Source organism: Sapajus apella, unplaced genomic scaffold (genome assembly GCF_009761245.1).
Source record: "Sapajus apella isolate SASKATOON/1434 unplaced genomic scaffold, GSC_monkey_1.0 scaffold104, whole genome shotgun sequence".
NCBI lineage: Eukaryota > Metazoa > Chordata > Mammalia > Primates > Cebidae > Sapajus > Sapajus apella.
This window is the reverse complement of record NW_022437044.1, coordinates 1,410,295-1,432,235: the sequence shown is the minus strand read 5'-3', so window position 1 is coordinate 1,432,235 and position 21,941 is coordinate 1,410,295. Positions and strand designations below refer to the sequence as shown.

Sequence of the window (21,941 nt, the reverse complement as noted above, 5' to 3'; positions counted from 1 at the left end):
TTGAAGTCCATCAACTATATAATGCCTTCCCAGGCTCAGTTGAAGTCCATCAACTATATAATGCCTTCCCAGGCTCAGTTGAAGTCCATCAACTATATAATGCCTTCCCAGATCTCTGACTCCTCTCTTCTTAAAGGTAGGTATAATCACTCCTTCCTGTAAATTCCTGTAATACTTGGTGGTTGTCTTATGTTTTCCATCATAGTCTGTCTTGTTAGCACAAGATAAGTGGGTACTTGTTTGTCTCACATTTATGTTTGGGACTCCTGGAAGTCAAGGAGTATATCTTCCTTATAAATTTCGCATATCACTCAATACCCTGACATGTATTTCTTAAGGGTATAATATTTGTTGAGTAAGTGAAGGAATAAAGGAGGGAATCAATGGGTTTCTGTGATTAACTAAAATCTTGGGATCCTGTGTACCCATATATCACGTCCTCACAAGAAGAAAAAGTATTCAAAAGCCTAGTGCATATGATAATTGGAAAGAGAGCGGAAAAGCTATATGCCAAACTAAGAGGAAAAAGAAGGGGTAGCTACAAAATATCCTTTGTGTTTCATTATCCTATGCCCATAAACTTCAAATAATAGTATTCTAACAATATAATGTTAATGCAATAAATTACCATAAATATTATTAATGTTTTGCGTGTTTTAAAGTATATTTTGCACATATTATCTGCAGACAGCCCATGAAATAAGCAGCATTGATTATTAACTATGACCTTCATTTTATAGTGGAGGAAACATATTCAGGAGGGCAAACTGCAATGCTCAAGTTGATTTAGCTAAGTTGCAAATCAGAATCGGAACCCAAATCTGTAAGTCCTGCATGGTATATCATAGCTCATAACTGTCTCTCAAACTCCAAAAAGATGCACAGTGTTTACTTTGTTTCACCCCAGCAATGGGAATGGTTTTTGCACACTCTTCTACTCTGTCATTAATCTGCCCATACCTCCCACACACTGTGCACATGACTGCAAGACAGAAAATAGAATTAAAAGTGAGCTCTGTGGCCATGAAATGAAAACAAACAACAATTCTGGCAGGCGTAGTCACAGACTAAACCCATCAATCCTGTATGCTAACCAACTGAGTCAATGAGCTGTGTTACTACTGAAGATCCAGTGGGATTAATATTTTATCAAAATTTGCATGTAATTGATACCTTTGTCCTTTTCTAAATCATGATTCTTACCTTTATAACAGAGGTACCAGCTCTGGAGAGTGGACTGTGAATCTGTGCTGCAGCAGCCATGTTGGCAATAGTATTGAGATGGTTCATCTGATTCATTGCCATGGCAACTGATGCAGGAGGTAAGCTGACTGGAAGTAGGGGATGAGGCATCATCATAAATGGCAGATCCAGTCCTAAAAGAGACAGTGCATATTAAACTTGTTACATTATTATTATCTGAAATAGTTTGTTAAAAAGTATCTAAATTCGTTCTTAGTTTTCTTAAAAAAAACAATTTTTATTATATTCTAATGTCTCTTTGTGCCGTTAATAGTAACTGTGGTATTTTATATTGTTTAATAATTTTTAAAATCTTCCTATATCCACATATTTAATTATAAATACGCTTTTTTCTTGCTTTCACTACCAAAATATTTATAAGATGCGATCTTTTTTACCCATAAAAACCAACATAAATCTTTAAGCCAAACACGATTGCATTTCAAAAATAAGAACTTTCTTCTTAATCATCATAACCATTTTGTAACATCATAACAGTAATGTATTGATGTGTTGATAGTTTACAGCTTTACAATTTCATTAAGAGACTTAAGAGACCATCCTGCTGGTAAGGCCGAATGTAGATTCACTAAGCTTCAGAACTATAGAAGAAAACAAGACTTGGAATATGTTATACCCTTTTAGATATAAATCTCTAAAATGAATGCTTATATTAATAGCTTTAATTTAAAGTCTTTGCCAATAAGTAATAACTCCCCTATCAAACTATCAAACTATTTTCCAGTTTAATAATAAATAATAACATTGCTGAGTAGTTTCAGGAATTTCATTTCTTTTCTTATGCAAGTTGAAATAATTTTCACACATTTGAAATACCTGAAAGAATATCTCTCAATTATTAACCACATCCAACTTGTGGTAACCACAGATATGCCGTCATGTAAAAAGGTAACATTAAAATAATTGTCTACTTATCCCTTGATAGGCTTGGATTTGTAGGACGAAAGGTCTTTGAGCAGAATCTACTAAAAGTTAGTCTGCTTTATGGATATAAACGTGACTATAAATCAACCATAGCACTTATTATAAACCATTACCTCTACAGTAATCTTGCCTTATCTTGGACAGAGCCCAGAAAGCAGTAATCTTTAATAGATGTTCTAAAACATCCTTCCCTATAATTTTTCTAAATTATCACAAACTACAGAAATTTTAAGGTGGACAGCATTTATGTTGGTCCTGCGCACAAGCATTAAGTATTAATAACGTCCTGTTTTTTTCTTTGTAATCACTTCACTTTTCCTTGCTTCCCTTATCATAGCAGAAAAAGAACATCAGTGAATCTATAGGAAGTATATTAAAAAGCTCCCTAAACCTTATTCCTCAAAACAACAGTGGCGGTAATACAAATACTCAAAACACACACTTTTAGGACAAAGATTTTCTCACATTCCATGGCTTCTTTTCATTTTCTTAACAGTGTGCTTCGCAGAGTAGTTTTTAATTTTAATAAAGTCCAATTTTAATGGGAACTAGAAGGAAGAAGCAGTGTTAATTTATTTGAGGGTCATCTCCTGATTTCAATTATAATGCTTGATCTAAAACTGATAACAACGAAGTACAAAGGCAGCACAAGCAATGGAATGCATTTCCAGATAGGTCAGGTCTCACACTACACTCAAGTGAGCATCATAATTAAATGAATTGTTAAATAAAGAAAACATTAGCCACTAGTGTTTCTGATAAAGACAGCCACAAAATGCACTGTTATCAGAATTACACAAGGATAAAACCTAACCTGGAAACTTAAATTCTAAATGGAACTCAGGAAAGGAAACATTCTCGGTACTCCCTATCTGATTCTATATCCCAAAGTTAGAAACCGTTTTAAACTTTTCTCCTATTCGTGTTCACCTATGGCTCACTATCTCTAAATCCTTTTCAGGAGAAGCCTTCCAAACCAAACTTATGAACTATGAAACATTTTTCTTGGAATTATTAATTTATCAAAGAAGCCTCAAAACAAGGCTTACAACATTGAATTCAAAGTGGCCTTTTCCACTCTCTTTTAATTATTTTTACTTTTTAATTGTTAAAATTTTTATTATGAATTGACAAATTATAATTGTATATACTTATGGAATACAAAGTGATTCTATTATATATTATATATGTGTACACACATATATACACACACACATATATGTATACACAGATGCACACAATGTGTGATAATTAAATAAAGCTAATTAATATAGCCATCACCTCAAACACTTATCATTCTGGATAACATTATGCTAAGCAAAATAAGCCAAGCACAGAAAGACAAACACTGCATAATCTCATTTGTATGTAGAACTCATTCCCTTTTAAACTAGAAGCATGTTTTCAGTTAGCCTTTTAAAAGTACTTAGGTACATATGCATTTTAATACTTAAATTATCATATAGTTTATGCAGTAGTAATATTTTATAATATGTATTAAGCTAACCACTGTTTGTCTTTCTCCTGAAACCTTATGTTCAACATAATAACAACAATCAATGATCTAAGTAGGTTTCTATATAAGGCTATCATTTACCACAAGCCCAAGGTAATTATAGGCTTCAGTCACAAATTGATCAATCTTAGATGAAAAGTAGCCATCAGTGCTTCCCTTTACTATTCAAATAAGCTTTTGTTCAATTTACACTTCCCTTAACAGTATAATAATCTTTCCTCATTCTCCAAAGATTTTCAGCATCACCTAGACACCATCTGGCGATAATAAGAAATAGGCCTACTTAAATTCCAATTGACATGCAAACTAAATGCCTACTGCAAAAAGAATTTAACAGTCCATTGGCAGTCAGTTTTAAAATCTAATACAACAAATATTTCAAATGACCATGAAAGGTTTAAAACTCATACTTTGAAATCGTGACCTGCAATAACTGTCAATTGACTATAATGCCCTAGAATTTAAGCTTACTCTAGTATTTACGTTACACCCCAGTTTAACAATGACCCACATGAGTTCTCCATGGAAAGCATATGAAAACACTGAATTGTGATAGCCAAACTTTTCCAAAACTGAACACATAAAATTAAAAGCCATTAGTAGTACACACTACACCAGCAATCTGGCTCACTTAGTCACACGCCAGATACACACATAGCTTTTTAATAATATAGTAATAAAGGCAAATCTTTAAAAAAAAAAAAAAACCCACCAAAATGAGTTATCTCTTTTCTTATTGACCTCATGGACATTATGCAAGTTACTGTAATTCCTTTTTTTTTTTTTTATGAGATGGAGTCTCACTGTGTCACAAAGGCTGGAGTGTAGTGTAGCTCTCAGCTCACTGCAACCTCTGTCTCCCGGGCTCAAGCGATTCTCCTGTCTCAGCTTCCCAAGTAGCTGGCATTACAGGCATGTGCCACCATGCCCAGCTAATTTTTGCATTTTTAGTTCAGACAGAGTTTCACCATGTTGGCCATGTTGGTCTCGAACTCCTGACCTCAAGTGATCCACCCAGCTTGGTCTCCCAAAGTGCTGGGACTACAGGCATGAGCCACAGCACTCAACCTATAAGAATAATTTCTAATGCATCTTGATATTTCAGCAACTCCTATAATTTTTATGTAAGTGCATAGCAGCACCTCCTTCTAGCCATGAAATGTACAAACTTTAGTAATCCTCTAATTCTCTATCTAAATCACACATTGCTTTGATTTCCAAGTCATGTTGACTTCTGTAATATTTTGTCATTTCTACAGGGACTACCAGGCATTAATCCCTTGATACAAGTACCCTATCTTCCCAATTGGTCTTCCTCTGGCTTTTCATTTGCCTTCCACTCCCATTTTAAGACTTCCCATTTTATGCTACTAGAATAAAATACAAGCATTCTTATTTCATCCAAAATTACCTTTCTGGTTGTAATGTTTCATTATATTCATCTATGTATGCTGTACTCTAGCCCCACTGGGCTATTTATGTCCACAGTTTGAATTCACGTTAGCCTTCACTCATGTTAATGCTTCTCTCTGGAATCTGCCTTCCTAACCCAATTGATTTGCTTAAATAAACTGTCCTTCTCTTTAAAAAATAAATAGACTGGTTTTAGAGCACTCTTAGTTTAACAGAAAACACTAGCGGAAATTACAGAGAATTTCCTTATACCTCCACTCTGCCATCACACAGTTGACCCTCATATTAATGTCTTGTAATAGCTACATTTGAGAAATCAGTATTGATGTATTAATATTAACTGCAGTCCAGAGTTCACAGCAGAGGTCACTTTTTCTATCTCTCCCCCCAACCTCTGGCAACCATTGGTCTTTTTGGGCTCTATAGATATGTCTTTACCTGAATGCTATCTAGTTAGAATCACACACTATTTAGCCTTTTCAGACTGACCTGTTTCACTTAGCAATTTGCACTTCAGGTTCATCCAAGTCTTTTCAAGGTTTGACAGCTCATTTGTATTTATTGCTAAATATGGTACCATAGTACATATATACCACAGTTGGTTTATAAATTCACCTATTAAAGGATATCTTGGTTGTTTCTAATTTTTAAAAATTAAATAAAGTTACTGTAAACTTTGGTGTATAGCTTTTTGTGTGAACTTAAGTTCCCCATTGATGTGTATAAATACAGGACTATGTTTACCATCGTAAAAAAAAAATGCCCAAAATGTCTTCCAGAGTCACTACACGATTTTGCATTCCCATGAACAAAAAACTGAAAGTTCCTGTTACTCCAAATCTTTGTGAGCAATTGAGGTTGACAATTTTGGATTTTATGTAAGTGCATAGCAGCACGTCCTTCTAGCCATGAAAGGTACAAACCTTAGTAATCCTCTAATTCTCTATCTAAATCACACATTGATTTGATTTCCAAGTCACGCTGACTTCTGAAATATTTTGTCATTACTACAATGACTACCAGGCATTAATCCCCTGATACGAGTACCCTATCTTCCCAGTCGGTCTTCCTGTGGCTTTTCATTTGCCTATTGGCTTTTCATTCAACAGGTGTGTATGGGTATCTCCTAGTTGTTTTAATTTGCAATTCCTTAATGACATATTATATTGAAGATGTTTTCATATGCTTATTTGCCATCTGTGTCTTAATTGATGAGGCGTCTTTTAAGGTCGTTTGTCCACTTTTAAATTTGGTTATTTCTTATTGTTGAGATTAAAAGCTCTTTGTATATCTATCAGTCCTTTATCATATATGAGTTGCACAAACACTTTTTCCCATTCTGTGGTTTGTCTTTTCATTCTCTTAATAGTGTGCTTCATGGAGTTGTTTTTAAGTTTAATGAAATCCAATTTATTAGTTTATTTTAAGGTTTATGCTTTTGATATTGTATCTAAAATCTCATTGTCAAACCCAAGATCACCTAGATTTTCTCTGATGTTATCTTATAATAGACCCAGAGTTTTGCATTCTAGGAGTCTTCTTTGTAAATTCTTGTGAAGTTTTTGGATGAATGCAATTTTTTTCTTGCTTAATTTACATATATTTTATTTCTTTTCTTGTCATTTTGCACTAGCTAAGGCCCCCATAGATGAATAGAAATGATGAGCGGGAACATCCCTTCCTTTTTTGTGATCTCAGGAGAAAAGCATCCAGTTTTTCACCATTGAGTAAGATGTCAGGAGTAGGTTTTTAGAGATGTTCTTTAACAAGTTGAGGCAGTTCCCCTCTATTTCTATTTTTTTCTAAGAGTTTTTATTATGAATGGGTATTGTATTTTCTCAAAAACCTTTTCTGCATCAACTGTTAGTATCATATTATTTTTATTCTCTAGCCTACTGATGTAACAGATTATATTAATTGATTTTTCAATGTTGAGTTACCGTTGCATACTTGGAATAAATTCCCCTTGGTCATGGTGGGCAATTTTTGCTATACATTATTTACTATTCTGTTTTCAGGATTTTTGCATTATGCCCATCAGAGATACTCGTCTGTAGTTTCCCTTTCCTATGTTGTCTTTCTCTAGTATTTTGGTATTTGGATAATTCTGATCTCATATAATGAGTTAGAACATATTCCTTCTGCTTCTATCTTCTGGAAGAGATTGTAGATAATTGGTATATTTCCTTCTTTAAATGTTTGGTAGACTTTACCTGTGAACCCATTTGAACATGGTGCTTTCTGTTGTGGAAGGGTTTTAATTATAGATTCAATTTCTGTAATATGTATAGGCCTTTTCAGATTATCTGTTCCTTCTTGTGTGAGTATTGGTAGATTGTATCTTTCAAAAAATTGGCTCATTTCATCCAAGTTATCAAATTTGTGGGTATAGAGTTGTTGAGTATTGCTATATTATCATTTTAATGTCATAGGATAAACAGTGATGGCCTCTCTTTATTTTCTGATGCTAGTAATTTGCATCTTCTCTCTTTTTCTTAGTTAGCCTGCCTAGGAGTTTATAAATTGCATTTGTCTTGTCAATGAAGCAGCTTTTGCTTTCATTGATTTTTCTCTGTTTATTTTCTGTCTTTAATTTTATCCATTTCTATACTAATAATTATTATTTATGTTCTTCTGCTTTCAATTTAATGTTTTATCTTTTCATTTTCCTAAAGTGGAATCTTTGGTTACTGATTTAACCTCTTTATTCTTTTTAATATATTAATTAATTCAATGCTATGTATTTACCTCTAAGCACCGCTTTTGCTACATCCTATGAATTTGGATAAATAATATTTTCATTGTCATTTACTTTAAAATACTTTTAAATTTTTCCTGAGGTTTCTTCTTTGATTCATGTGGTATGTACAAGTGTACTGTTTTATCTACAAGTATTTTTGATTTTACAACTGTCTTTCTGTTATTGGTTTCTCATTTAATTCCATTATGACTGAGAGCATACTTTGTATAATTTTCATTCTTTTAAATATGTTAAAATATATTTTGTGGCCCAGAATGTGGCCTCTCTTGGTGAATGTTCCATATGAATTGAAGAGGAATTTTAAATTTTTATTAAAAATTTTAATATCTTAAAAATTAAACCATTAAAAATTTTAATGTTTTTCAGTGGTTGCCTTAGAGTTTTCAATATATATTTACAATTAGTCTTATTCCATTCACAAATATCACTATACTATTTCAGGAGTACTACAAATGCCTTATAACAGAGTATTATCAATTCTCAATTTCTCCTTTCAGTCCTTTATAACAATGCTCTCATTCATTTCATTTATCCGCAAGGTATAATCTCCCAATACATTCTTTTTAAAATTACTTTTTCTTGTTATTGTTGGTATTTCAATAGCTTTGGGGGTACAGGTAGCTTTTGGTTACATGGATAAATTGTATATTGGTGAAATCTGAGATTTTAGTGCACCTGTCACCTGAGAAGTGTACACTGTACCCATAATATAGTTTTTTGTCCCTCACCCACCCCCTACACTCCTCCCTTCTGATTCTACAATATCCATTATACCACTCAGTATTTTCTTGCATACATATAACTTAAATCCCACTTATAAGTGAGAAGATACAGTACTTGGTTTTCCATTCCTGAGTTACTTCACTTAAAATGATGGCCTTTGGCTCCATCCAAGTGACTGCAAAAGTTATTAATTTCTTCTTTTTGTGACTGAGTAGTGTTCCAGGATGTATACATATAATACTTTAACTTTATCTACTCATCAGCTGATGAGCACTTAGGTTGATTCCATATGCTTGCAATTGTGAATTATGCTGTGGTAAGCATACAAGTAGAGGTGTCTTTCTGATATAATGACTTCTTTTCTTTTGTATAGGTGCAGAGTAGAAAGATTGCGGGATTGAGTGGTAGATCTACTTTTAGTTCTTTGAGAAATCTCATTGTTCATATTGTTTTCCATAGAGGCTATTCTAAATTACATTCCCATCAGCAGTGTAATAAGTGTTCCCCTTTCATTACATCCATGCCAGCATCTATTGTATTTTTTAAATTTTTTAATAATGCCAATTCTGGCTGGGGTAAGGCAGCATCTCATTGTGAGCTTAATTTGCATTTCCCTATTGATTAGTGATGTTGAACATTTTCTCATATGCTCTTGGTCATCTGTATGTCTATTTTCTTATTTCCATAGGGTTTTGGACTACAGGTGGTATTTGGTTACATTATTAAGTACTTTACTGGTGATTTCTGAGATTTTGGTGCACCCATCACCCAAGCAGTATACACTGAACCCAATTCATAGTCTTTTACCCCTCACCCACCTCCCACATTTTCCAGAGTCCCCAAAGTCCATTGTATCATTCTTATACCATTGCATCCTCATTATTTACCTCTCTCTTATGAGTGACAACATACAATGTTTTGGTTTTCCATTTCTGAGTTACTTCACTTAGAATAATAATCTCCAGTTCCATCTAGGCTGCTGTGGATGCAATTAATTTGTTCCTTTCTATGGCTGAATAGTATTTACACACACACACACACACACACACACACACATGGACACATATAAAATACATAATTATATCACAATTTCTTTATCCAGTTTTTGATTGATGGGCATTTGAGCTGGTTCCATATTTTTGCAATTGTGAATTGTGCTGCTAAAAAGGAACAGGTATCTTCTTTGTATAATGACTTCTTTTCCTCTGGGTAGATACCCAGTAGTGGGATTGCCGGATGAAATGATAGTTCTGCATTTAGTTGTTTAAGGAATCTGCACACTGTTTTCCACAGTGGTTGTACTAGTTTACATTCCCACCAGCAGTGTAGAAGTGCTCCCTTTTCACTGCATCCACACCAACATCTATTATTCTTTGATTTACTGGTTATGGCCATTCTTGCAGGAGTAAGGTGGTATCAAATAAGAAACTGTGGTTTTGACTCATATTTCCTGTATATGTACTTTTGATAAGTGTCTACTAATGTCATTTGCCTACTTTTTTGATGGTATTGCTTTTGTCTTCCTAATTTGTTTGAGTTCTTTGTAGATTCTGGGTATTAGTCCTTTGTTAGATGAAGAGTTTGCAAACATTTTCTGCCATTCTGTGAGTCGACTATTTACTCTGAAGATTATTATTTTTGCTATGCAGAAGCTTTTTGTTTGTTTGTTTAATTAGGCCCCATTTATTTATTTATTTATTTTTATTACATTTGCTTTTAGGGTCTTAATCATGAGTTCTTTGTCTAGGCCTATGTTTAGAAGAGTTTTTTCTAGGTTTTCTTCTAGAATTTTTATTAATTGAAGTCTTAGATTTATGTCTTTAATCCATCTCGAGTTTATTTTGTATTTGGTGAAAGACATCTAGTTTCATTTTTCTACATGTGGCTATCCAACTTTCCCAGCACCATTTGTTGAATAGGGTGTCCTTTCCCCAATTTATGCTTTTGGGTGCTTTGTCAAAAATCAGCTTTATTTCTGGGTTCTCTATCCTGTTCCATTGGTCTATACATCTATATTCATATCAGTACCATGCTGTTTTGGTTACTATCTCCTTGTAGTATAATTTGAAATCCAGTAATGTGATAGCTCTCCACCTTTGTTGATTTTGTTTAGAATTGCTTTAGCTATTCTGGCCAATTTTTTTCTTCCATATGAATTTTATAATAGTTCATTTGTTAATTCTGTAAAAAATATGGCATTGATAGTCTGATAGAAATTGTAATAAGTCTGTAGATGGCTTTGGGCAGTATGGCCATTTTAGCAATATTGATTCTTCCAATCCATGAGCATGGAATGTTTCTCCATTTGTTTGTGTCAATTATTATTTCTTTCAGGAGTGTTATGTGGTTCTCCTTGTAGAGATCTTTTAACTTATTGGTTAGATGTATTCCTAGATATTTTACATTTCTGTGATCATTGTAAACAGAATTGCATTCCTAATTTGGCTCTCAGCTTGAACCTCACTGGTGTATAGAAATGGTACAAGTTTTTTGTATGTTGATTTCGTATCCTGAAATTTAGTAAAGTCATTTAACATGTTTTGAAATCCTTCGATAGAGTCTATAGGGCTTTCTAGGTATAGAATCATATTGTCAGTGAAGATAGATATTTTAACATCCTCTTTTCCTATTTGGATGTCTTTGCTTTCTTTCTCTTGCCTGATTGCTCTGGCTAGGACTTCAAGTACTATATCGTATAGGAGTAGTAAAAGTGGGCAACATTCTCTTGTTCCAGTTCTTAGGGGTAGAATGCCACCAGTGTATGCCCTTCCAGTATGATGTTGGCTGTGGGTCTGCCATAGATGATTTTTATAATTTTAAGTTATGTTCCTTCAATGCCTGATTTGTTGAGGGCTTTTATAATAAATGAATGCTTGTTTTTATTGAATTCTTTTTCTGCATTTATTGAGATGATCATATGCGTTAGGTTTTAAATTATGTTTAGATGGTGAATCACATTTCTTGACTTGCATACATTGACCCATCCCTGCATCCCTGGGAAGAAACCCACTTGATCATGATGCATTATCTTTTTGATGTTGTGCTATTGGATTTGGTTTGCTCATATTTTATTGAGGATTTTTTTCATCTAGGTTCATCAGGGATATTGGTCTGTAGTTATCTTTTTTTGATTATGTGCTTTCCTTGCTTGGGTAATAAGGTGATGCTAGCTTCACAGAATGAATTGGAGGGGATTCTCTCTTTCCCAATATTTTGGAAAGGTTTCAGTAGGATTGGTGCCATTTCTTTGAAGGTCCAGTGAATTTGCCTTTGAATCCATCTACCCCTGGGCTTTTGTTTCATCAGCAATTTTAAAATTACTGATTCAATCTCAGTGCCTGTTGTTGATCTGTTGAGGATTTCCGTTTCTTCCTGATTCAAGCTAGAAAGACTGTATATTTCCACAAATTCATCCATTTCCCCTAGGTTTTCTAGTTTGTGTGCATAGAGGTGGTCATAGTAGTCTCAAATAATCTTTTGAATTTCTGTAGTGTTAGTTGTAATATCTCTATTTTTATTTCTAATTGAGCTTATTTGAATCATCTCTCTTCTTGGTTAGTCTAGCTAAGGTTCTATTGATTCTGCTTATCTTTTCAAAGAACCAGCTTTTTTTTTCATTGATCTTTTTCATTTTTGTTTCAATTTATTTATTTATTTTTTTAGTTCTTCTCTAATCTTTGTCATTTCTTTTCTTCTGCTAGCTTTGGGTTTGGTTTGGGCTAGTTCCTCTAGTTCCTTGAGGTGTGATGTCAGGTTGTTAATTTGTGACTTTTCAGACTTTTTGATGTAGACATTTAGCATTACAAACTTTCCTCGTGGCTCTGTTTTTTTCTGTAGCCCAGCTGTTTTAATAACTTGTCAATACTACCATTCATTTTGAATACTTTAATTTCCATTTTGATTTTATTGTTAAACCAAAAATCTTTCAAAAGCAGATTGTTTAATTTCTATGTTCTTGTATAGTGTTGAAGGTTTCTTTGGCAGTTCATTTCTAGTTTTATTCCACTGTGGCCTGAAAAGATATTTCATATAACTTTGATTTCTAAATGTTTATTGAAACCAGTCACGGTGGCTTAATCCTTTAAGCCCAGTACTTTGGGATGCTAAGGAGGGTGGATCATGAGGTCAGACATTCAAGACTAGCCTAGCCAATGTAGTGAAACCCATCTCTACTGAAAATACAAAAAAAAAAAAATTAGCCAGGCATGGTGGCTGGTGCCTGCAATCCCAGCTACTCAGGAGGCTGAGGCAGGAGAATCACTTGAACCTGGGAGACAGAGGTTGCAGTGAGCCAAGATGATGCCACTGGACTCTAGCCCAGGCAACAGTGAGAGACCCACCAAAGAAAAATTGAGGCCTTTTTAAAACTTTTATTTTAGGTTCAATGAGGCCTAAAATAATCTTTTGAATTTCCAGGGTATATGTGCAGGTTTGCTACATAGGTAAACTCTGTGTCATGGGGGTTTCGTGTACAGATTATTTACTCATACAAGTAATAAGCATAGTACCTAATAGGTATATTTTCTGATCATCTCTCTCCTTCAGCCCTCCACCCTGAAGTAGGCCCAAGTGTCTGTTGTTTTCCTCTTTGTGTTCATATGTTCTCATGGTTTAGCTCCCCCTTTCGAGTGAAAATATGCGGTATTTTGTTTTCTGTTCCTGCATTATTTTCTTGTGGTAATGGCCTCCAGCTCCATCAATGCTGCTGCAGAGAACATAATCTAATTCTTTTTTATAGCTGTGCAGTATTCCATGGTATATATGTACAACACTTTCTTTATCCAGGTTACTGTTGATGGGCATTTAGGTTAATTCCATGATATAGAATTATATCATCTGCAATTAGGGATAGTTTGACATCCTTTCTTCCTTTTTAGATGTCTTTGATTTCTTCCCCCTGCCTGATTGCTCTGGCCAGGACTTCCAGTACTATATTGAGTAAGAGTGGTGAGATGAGGCTTCCTTGCCTTGTGCTGGTTTTTAAGGGGAATGCTTCCGGCTTTTGCCAGTTCAGTGTGATGTTGGCTGTGGGTTTGTCAGAGACAGCTCTTATTATTTTGTGGTAGCTCATTCAATGCCTAGTTTACTGAGGGTTTTTAACATGAAGGGATCTTGAATTTTACCAAAAGCCCTTTGTGCATCTATTGAGAAAACCAGTGGTTTTTGTTTTTACTTCTGTTTATATGATGAATCACATGTATTTATTTGCATATGTTGAGTCATCCTTGCATTCCAAGGATAAAGCATACTTGATCATCATGGGTAAGCTTTTTAAGTGTTGCTCAATTTGGTTTGCTGGTATTTTCTTGAGGATTTTTGCATCTGTGTTCATCAAGGATATTGGCCTGAACTTTTCTTTTTTTCTTTTTCTGTTTTTGGTGTGTATCTGAAAGGATTTGGTATCAGGATGATCCTGGCCTCATAGAACAAGTTAGAAAGGTTTCCCTCCTTCTCAATTTCTGGAATAGTTTCAACATAAATGGTACCAACCCTTCTTTGTACATCTAATATAATTCAGCTGTGAATCCATCTAGTCCTTGGGTTTTCTTGTTTGGTAGGCTTTTTATTACTGCTTAAATTTTGGAACTCATTATTGATCTATTCAGATATTCAATTTCTTTTTTGTCTAGTCTTAGGAGGTTGTATATTTTCAGAAATATATCCATTTCTTCTAGATTTTCTAGTTTGTGTGCACAGAGGTGTTTATTGTAAGTCTCCAAGGATTTTTTGTACTTCTGTGGGTTAGTGGTAATGTCCCCTTTGTCATCTGTAATTGTGTTTATTTTGATTTTCTCTCTTTTGTATCTTTATTAGTCTAGCTAGTGGTCTATATATCATATTATTTTTTTCAAATAAAATCGTGGATCTCTTTCTATTTTTACTGGGGTTAGATCAAAAAAGAAAAAGATCATTACATAATAATAAAAGGTTTAATTCACCCAGAAGACCTAAATATACTAAATAAATATGTACTCAACAGAGGAGCACCCAGATTTATAAAGCAAATTCTTAGAGACCTATGATGAAACTTGGAATTACACACAATAATAGTGAGAGACTTCAACATTACACTGGCAGTATTGGAAAAATCATCAAAGCATAAAATTAACAAAGATATTCAAAACCTGAACTCACACTTGACCAAATGGGCCTAAAAGACATTTATAGAACTCTCCAACCAAAGACAACAGAATATACATTCTTCTCATCTGCACATGGTACCTACTCTAAATTGATCACATAATCAAATATTTTAAAAATCCTCAGAAAATTGAAAAAAAAGTGAAATTATACCATCCACACTTAGACAGCAGGATAGTAAAAATAGAAATCAATACTAAAAATTTCAATCATACAATTACATGGAAATTAAACAGACTGCTCCAGAATGACTTAGGGTAAATAATAAAATTAAAGCAGAAATCAAGAAATTCTATGCAACTAATAAGACCAAAGATACTGCATAAGAGAATATTTGGGACACACCTAAGTCAATATTATTAAAGTTTATAGTATTAGATGCCTACATCAGATAGTTCAAAAGATCTCAAATTAACAACCTAATCTTACAACTAGAGAAACTAAAGAAGCATGAGCAAATCAACCCCAAGTATATCAGAAAGCAAAAAATAATCAAAGTCTGAGCTGAACTGAATGAAATTGAGACATGTTTTGTGGCTTCTCATATGGGCTGATATGGTTTGGCTCTGTGTCCCCACCCAAATCTCATCTTGAATTTTATTCCCATAATTCCCATGTGTTGTGGGAGGGACATGGTGGGAGATAATTGAATCATGGGAATGGTTTCTTCCATACTGTTCTCATGGTAGTGAACACGTTTCATGAGATCTGATGGTTTTATAAGGAGAAACATATTTACTTGGTTCTCATTCTCTCTTGCCTCTACCATGTAAGAAGTGACTTTTGCCTTTCACCATGATTGTGAGGCCTCCCTAACCACGTGAAAGTTCAAGTCCATTAATCCTCCTTCTTTGGTAAATTGTCCAGTCTTAGGTATGTCTTTATCACCAGCATGAAAATGGACTAATGCATGGTCTATCTTAAGAGAATGTACCTTGTGCTGATGAGAAGAATGTAAATTCTACATTTATTGGGTAAAATATTCTGTAAATACTTTTAGGTCCATTTGTTCTAGAGTTCAGTTTAAGTCTAGTGTTTCTTTATTCAATTTCTGTGTTGATGCTCTGTCTAGTGCTGTCAGTGGAGTGTTGAAGACTCTCACTATGATTGTGTTACTATCTCTTTTCCTATGTCTACTAGTAATTGTTTTATGATTCTGGGAGCTTCAGAGTTAGATGCAGGTATATTTAGGAATGTAATATCTTCTTGTTGGATGTATCCTTTTATCATTATATTAATATAATGACCTTCTTTGTCTTTTTTTCACTGCTTTTGCTTTAGTCTGTTTTATCTGACACAAGAATTGCTACTCCTGCTTATGTTGTTTTTATTATTTGAAAAAACTATTGTGTGTTAGATTAATTAAGAATTTTTATAAATTGGCCAGGCATGGTGGTTCATGCCTATAACCCTAGCACTTTGGGAGTCCAAGACAGCCAGGTCTCTTGAGCCCAGGAGTTCAAGACCAGCCTAGGCAACATGGAAAAATCCTGTTTCTACTGAAAAATACAAAGATCAGCTAGGCATGGTGGCACACGCCTGTAGTCCCAGATACTGGAGGGTGGAGGGGCTTGGTGAGAGGATCACCTGAGCCTGGGAGGTCAAGGCTGCAGTGAGCCATGATCACACCACTACACTCCAGCCTGGGTGACAGAGTGAAATCCTGTAAAAATACAAACTAACTGACACACAAAAATAAGAAATTAAAAAAATTAATTTATCCTAATTTATTCCTCCTCTAGTATTCCTCATTTCATTACATATATCAAACTTTCCAACATATATCATTTTCTTTTTTTCTGAAGACGTTTCAATGTTTCTTGCAATACAGGTCTACTGGTATGGTAACAAATTACTTCAATTTTTGTTTGTCTGAGAAAGTTTTTATTTCTCCTTCACTTTTTAAGGGAAAATTTCCCGGAGACAGAATTCTATGTTTGTAGGGTTTTAAATTTTTTTTTTATTTTTAATTATTATGGGTGCATAGTAGGGGTATACATTTACAGTGTTTTCTTTTCCAATACTCGAAATATTTCATTCTACTTTCTTCCTGTTTGCCTGGTTTCTAAAAAGAAGTCCAGTGTAATTATTATCTTTGTTTCTGTGTGGAAATAAAAATGTCTTCTGTCTTTTTTCAAGATTTTCTTCTTGTCATTGGTTTTCTGCAGTTGGAACATAATATGGATATTTGCAGAGTTTGGTATTTATCTTCCTTAGTGTTTGCTGAACGATATATGGTTTGGTGTTTCTCGTTAATTTTGGAAAATTCTCAGTCATTGTTATTTCAAATATGCCTTGTGTTCTTTTATTTTTCTCTTCTCTTTGTCACACAGTTCTTAGATATTCCATTCTGTTATGTTATTTCACTCATCATTTCCCTTTTTCAGCTTGGGAAGTATGTGTTGAAATATCAAGCTAGCTGATTCTTTCCTTGGCTGTGTCTATTCTATAGATGATTTCATGTAAGATATTATTCATTTTGTTAAGAGTTCTTTTTTTTCTATTCCTAGCATTTTCTTTTTATATTTTTCTTAGGGTTTCTTAGGTTTTCTACCTCTCTGATTAAATATCTATGTTCTGTATGATGTCCATTTTTTCCATTCTCTTAGTATGCTAATTAGTTCTCAGTCTGATAATTCTAAAATATCAGCTATGACTGAATTTGGTTCTGTTTCTTGCTCTGTCTCTTCAGATTGTGTTTCTGGACTTTGTTTATGTTTGCTTTTTTTTTTTTAATTTAAAGCCAGAAATGATATATTAGGTAAAGGAGACTGAAGTAAATAGGCCTTTATTGATAGGTTTTATGCTGATCTGGCTGTGAGTTACACTATCGTAACTGCCAGCACTACCTGTGGCGTTAGTGTCTAAATTTTCCTCTAGTCTTATTTCTGTCCTCCTTATTTTTGCTTCTCCCTAGAGAACCTGTCATAAATAGGGTCTGAAAATTGCATTTCTTTAAGTTGTAATCCTCCTTCATTATACAGGAGCACTACTCTTTTTGATAGTTAAATGTGAGGAAAGAAACATTCTATATCTTACAATTAGGTCTTAGTCCCTTAGTGAGCCTGTATCCTTGGACTGTGACTTTCACAAGTGATTTTTAGCTCCAGTAAGTCTTTAGGTGAGACAGGAAGCTAAGGCTGCTGGAATTGTTCTGTTTCTTTCCCCTCACATAAAAGTTAGAGGGGGTGGAATATTAGTATATCCCTTTCCCCACGTCAGTTAGGCTCTAGCAAAACCAAATAGTTTAAGCTCTGGTAAAATAGTTTTCTTTGAGGACGGGCCTTTTTTAAGGAGAACAGAGCACTATGAACATATTTCAAAGTTGTTACTTTACTTTTACCCTTGCTAGAAATATGAGGGGAATTTTCTCAAATCTTCACCCTGAGAATCTGGTAGGGCTCCTAGAAATAAAACTCATGAAAATGTAGGGGCCCCATAAGACAGGACCCACATGAGTTTTTGTCTTTTGAGCTCGGTCTAGTGAGTCTGCTGCAATTACTCAATTACCCTTTAAATGCTTCGACCAGTGTCGAGCTGTGTCTCCTTCTCCTTATCAGCTGTGATTCTCTATCTCTGCCTTTCTGTCTAGTTTCCAGCATGGTGGGGCTCTGTGACCTCAAACCCTGATGGCATTAATAAGAGTTAGTGATTTTCAGATTGTTTATCTTTATTCTAGTTGCAAGGATGGGAGTAATGACTTCCAAGTCATTTATATGTCAGACTAAAGTCTTCTAAATTACCCTCTTTATAACCTGAATCTACCTTAATCAGTCTTTTTTTTCTAACTTTTCATAACATAATGTTTATAACTTTTCTGGCATTCATTTTATTTGCTTTTGCTTAATGTTTCATTTTGTACGAGACATTTTATGCTTGAGGTTATAACCACTTTTAAGTAACACACCGTAACTTATTTTTGTATGCTTAATAACTGATCAATTCCACTAAGATTTGGAACATCATATTAAAATGTCTCAGAATTCTTCTGTTGCCTTAATCCTAACATATAATGTGAGAATAAAAGTCTCAGGGAAGAGAGTAATAAAACCCTCTCCTGGATTATCCATTTGTAAGAAAAATAAAATATATACAAAAGTAATATACACAAGACTTGCTTTGTTACACAAACACTTGTGAGTCTTTGAAGTCTTTAAAACATCATCTAAATCTGAAATTTGTATGCACTAGCTGTAGTGTGATTGCTAAGTAATAATACTACTTGTGATATACACAGTACTTACTATATGCAATTTACTGTTAACATCTTTTACTTTGTGATTCTGAGATCCTACAGTAACCTTAAGTGAGTGCATTTGTATTCATAATCTATAGTTGTAGATAATGAGAGTAGGAAAGGTTAGGTGACTTCTCCAATATCTAACAATGATGTAGAATTCAAAACATGTGGCCGAGCACGGGGGCTCATACCTGTAATCTCAGCACTTTGGGAAGGCAGGCGGATCACCTGAGGTCAGGAGTTCAAGACCAGCCTGGCCAACATGGTAAAATTCCATCTCTACTAAAAATACAAAAAAATTTAGCTGGACATGGTGGCAACTCCCTGTAATCCCAGCTACTTTGGAGGCTGAGGCAGGAGAATTGCTTGAACCCAGGAGGCAAAGGCTGCCATGAGCCGAGATCATGCCATTGCACTTCAGCCTGGACAACAAGAGCAAAACTCAGTCTCAAAAAAAAATTAAAAGAAAAAAGAATTCAAAACAAGTGGAATGCAAACACCAGTTTATGTGACTTTTGCCAATATTTTAACTACTATGCTGCATAGCCTCCCATGTACCTCTACTCTATGTACCTCTACCTTCCACGTACCACCAATGTACCTTTACTTGTACTTAAGATTTAACCATTTAATATCAGAAGGGGAGGTAAAGAGGGAAGGTGAGTCCCTTTGTACCTCCCCTTCTGATATTAAATTGTTAAACCTTATTGAAGATAAATAGACTAAGCCCTGCCAGCCAAAGCTTTCTAGTAGGCCTTGAATAGTGTTTTATTCAACACACCCAGTTGTGGGAGGGCAGTATACATACTATTGGTTAGCAGGTGGTTCTGCTGCAGTGGATTGAGAGCTGGAGCACCCCCAACGCCTGTCTGGGCAGCTAGGGCTGGATGAGCAAGTCCGTGTTGGGGTCCAGGTGCAGCAAATGGAGACTGCATCTTATCCTTATCCCAGGAGGATTCACTTCCACCTGAAAAATATTCATATAAACAGATTTCAACTTGACAACTTTCCATGAGAAGGGTTTTTAAAATAAAAGGTAGTAATCATGAATACTACCTCTTAGAAAATTATTATTGAACACAGTTAACTCATTTTTATGACAGTTTCAAAAACTTTCAATAGTCTAGAGATGTAAGCTGCCTCTGGGAAGGCTAAATCATTCTTAATAATAGTATAGGCACTCTTGACTTGTTGGTAGTCTCAACAAATCTGGAATCATAATGAATAGCTTTTAGAAGCACTTACGTGTTGAGGGCCATTAATTGACCATCACTGCCTTGTATTCTAAACCTTTAACATACATATGCTATATTTAAAGAATAGTACTGATCACTGAAAAAGAACACACTCGTTTCATAAAAGCATGATAACATGCAAAAATACATGGTAAGAAACAGGATGGTCATTCATTTTCTTCTCAGATCACTCAGAGAAACAAATCTATTCATACACAGTAAGGTTTTGTGTAAAATAATGTGAAAAAAAATAGAAAACTGTGGCTTCCAACTTGAAATTATACTTACCTTGATCCTTCATGCTAGAGAGTGGGATAAAGTGTGTATAAATGCAGAATACTATATTATTATGATCTATAGTGGCATAGCTATTTCATCTTGTATCTAGCGTACTGTGGGGGAGAGAAGCATTGCTTAAAACCATATGGAAAACAAACACAGAATAACTTCCAGGACATTCTTCCAGGAGAATACTTTAAATAAGGGAGTAAAGGGTGGGATTCCAATCACTGCAGAAGCAGATAGTCTGGCTTTAGAAAACGAAACGGTTGTGTAGGCAGCTCCATCTATTTGCTTGATGTGCTTCAGTCATTCAGGGGTCAGTGGTTCTGCCTCCATTCCCATGCTGGGACTGCGACATTAGCATCTCTACCTGGCTGACACCATCCCACTTTCTGCCTAAAACTCTGACCCTGTTTTGTGTGGGGTTTAGAGCTGAGACTCTTGGGCACTCTGTAAAAATAGGTATATTTATTGTTTTTTTAAAGGTAGAAAAATCAACATATTCATATTCACAGCATTTAATATTGTGATTATTTTCAATATTCACAATACTATTTGTGATTTTTTTTCTTTCTTTTTTTTTTTTGGAGATAGAGTCTTGCTCTTGCTCTGTTGCCCAGGCTGGAGTGCAGTGGCGCGATCTCGTCCCACCCACGGCAATCTCTGCCTCCCTGGTTCAAGCAATTCTCCTGCCTCGGCCTTCCATGTAGCTGAGACTACAGGCACACTTCAACGTGGCTGGCTAATTTTCTGTATTTTTAGCAGAGACAGGGTTTCACCGTGTTAGCAAACATGTTTATACTTCTATTTCAAAAACCACATTTGCAAAAAAGTTTTGAGAGTTGTAAACTTTTCAGGGAAATGTCTTCAGGCCCAATTGGTATTCCTTTTCAAGATTTAAAATGTATTCAAGCAAATGGCCTGCTAGAATCTCTGAAAGGATTGTTTAACCCTCCTATCCACACATCAGCTCTTACCCCAGTCCTGAAGAGGAAGACTCTTAACTCCAGTCCTCCCTTTCAGCACTCTTTCAAGCCCTTTTGTGGCTGAAGTGAATCTCTAATCCAAAAGTGGGAGTCTTGACTAGCCTCCAACTAGATGTGGTAAGGAAACACCAGATTCTAGCACAGTATATGTAAAGATTGAAAGATATCTGGCCTTGCCTATATAAACAAAAATTTTATAATCAAATGAGGGAAGAAATAAGCAGTTACTAGTTGGGGTCCTGCTCTAAGCCATTCAGATAAGATGCATGAAAGCTTAGTAGGTAGGAAATATGGTTGAATTTGATAGACTGGCTTAATGGACCAGAAATCATCCCCTTGGTCATGCCGAGGTCTGCTGTGTTCATTGAGAACATGCAGTACTTCTATGATTACCCCTTGTTCTCTCTTTTCATCCAGATGTTGATTGTTGTAAAGCATGTGCTTAAGAGCAGGGAGG

The 21,941-nt window shown here is 34.9% G+C and overlaps 1 protein-coding gene across 4 annotated transcripts in view; it reads right to left on the bottom strand.

Moving 5' to 3' along the window:
• The window catches only part of DACH2 (dachshund family transcription factor 2), a 660,631-nt gene that overhangs the window by 109,194 nt on the left and 529,496 nt on the right, over positions 1–21,941 (bottom strand). For all 4 annotated transcript variants that reach the window (XM_032258714.1, XM_032258711.1, XM_032258715.1 and 1 more), the window contains exons 5-6: positions 19,790–19,948; positions 1,204–1,376 (exon numbers count right to left, since the gene is read on the bottom strand). In XM_032258714.1, the coding sequence (XP_032114605.1) occupies positions 1,204–1,376; positions 19,790–19,948 (332 nt within the window). The remainder of the gene's footprint in view (positions 1–1,203; positions 1,377–19,789; positions 19,949–21,941) is intronic.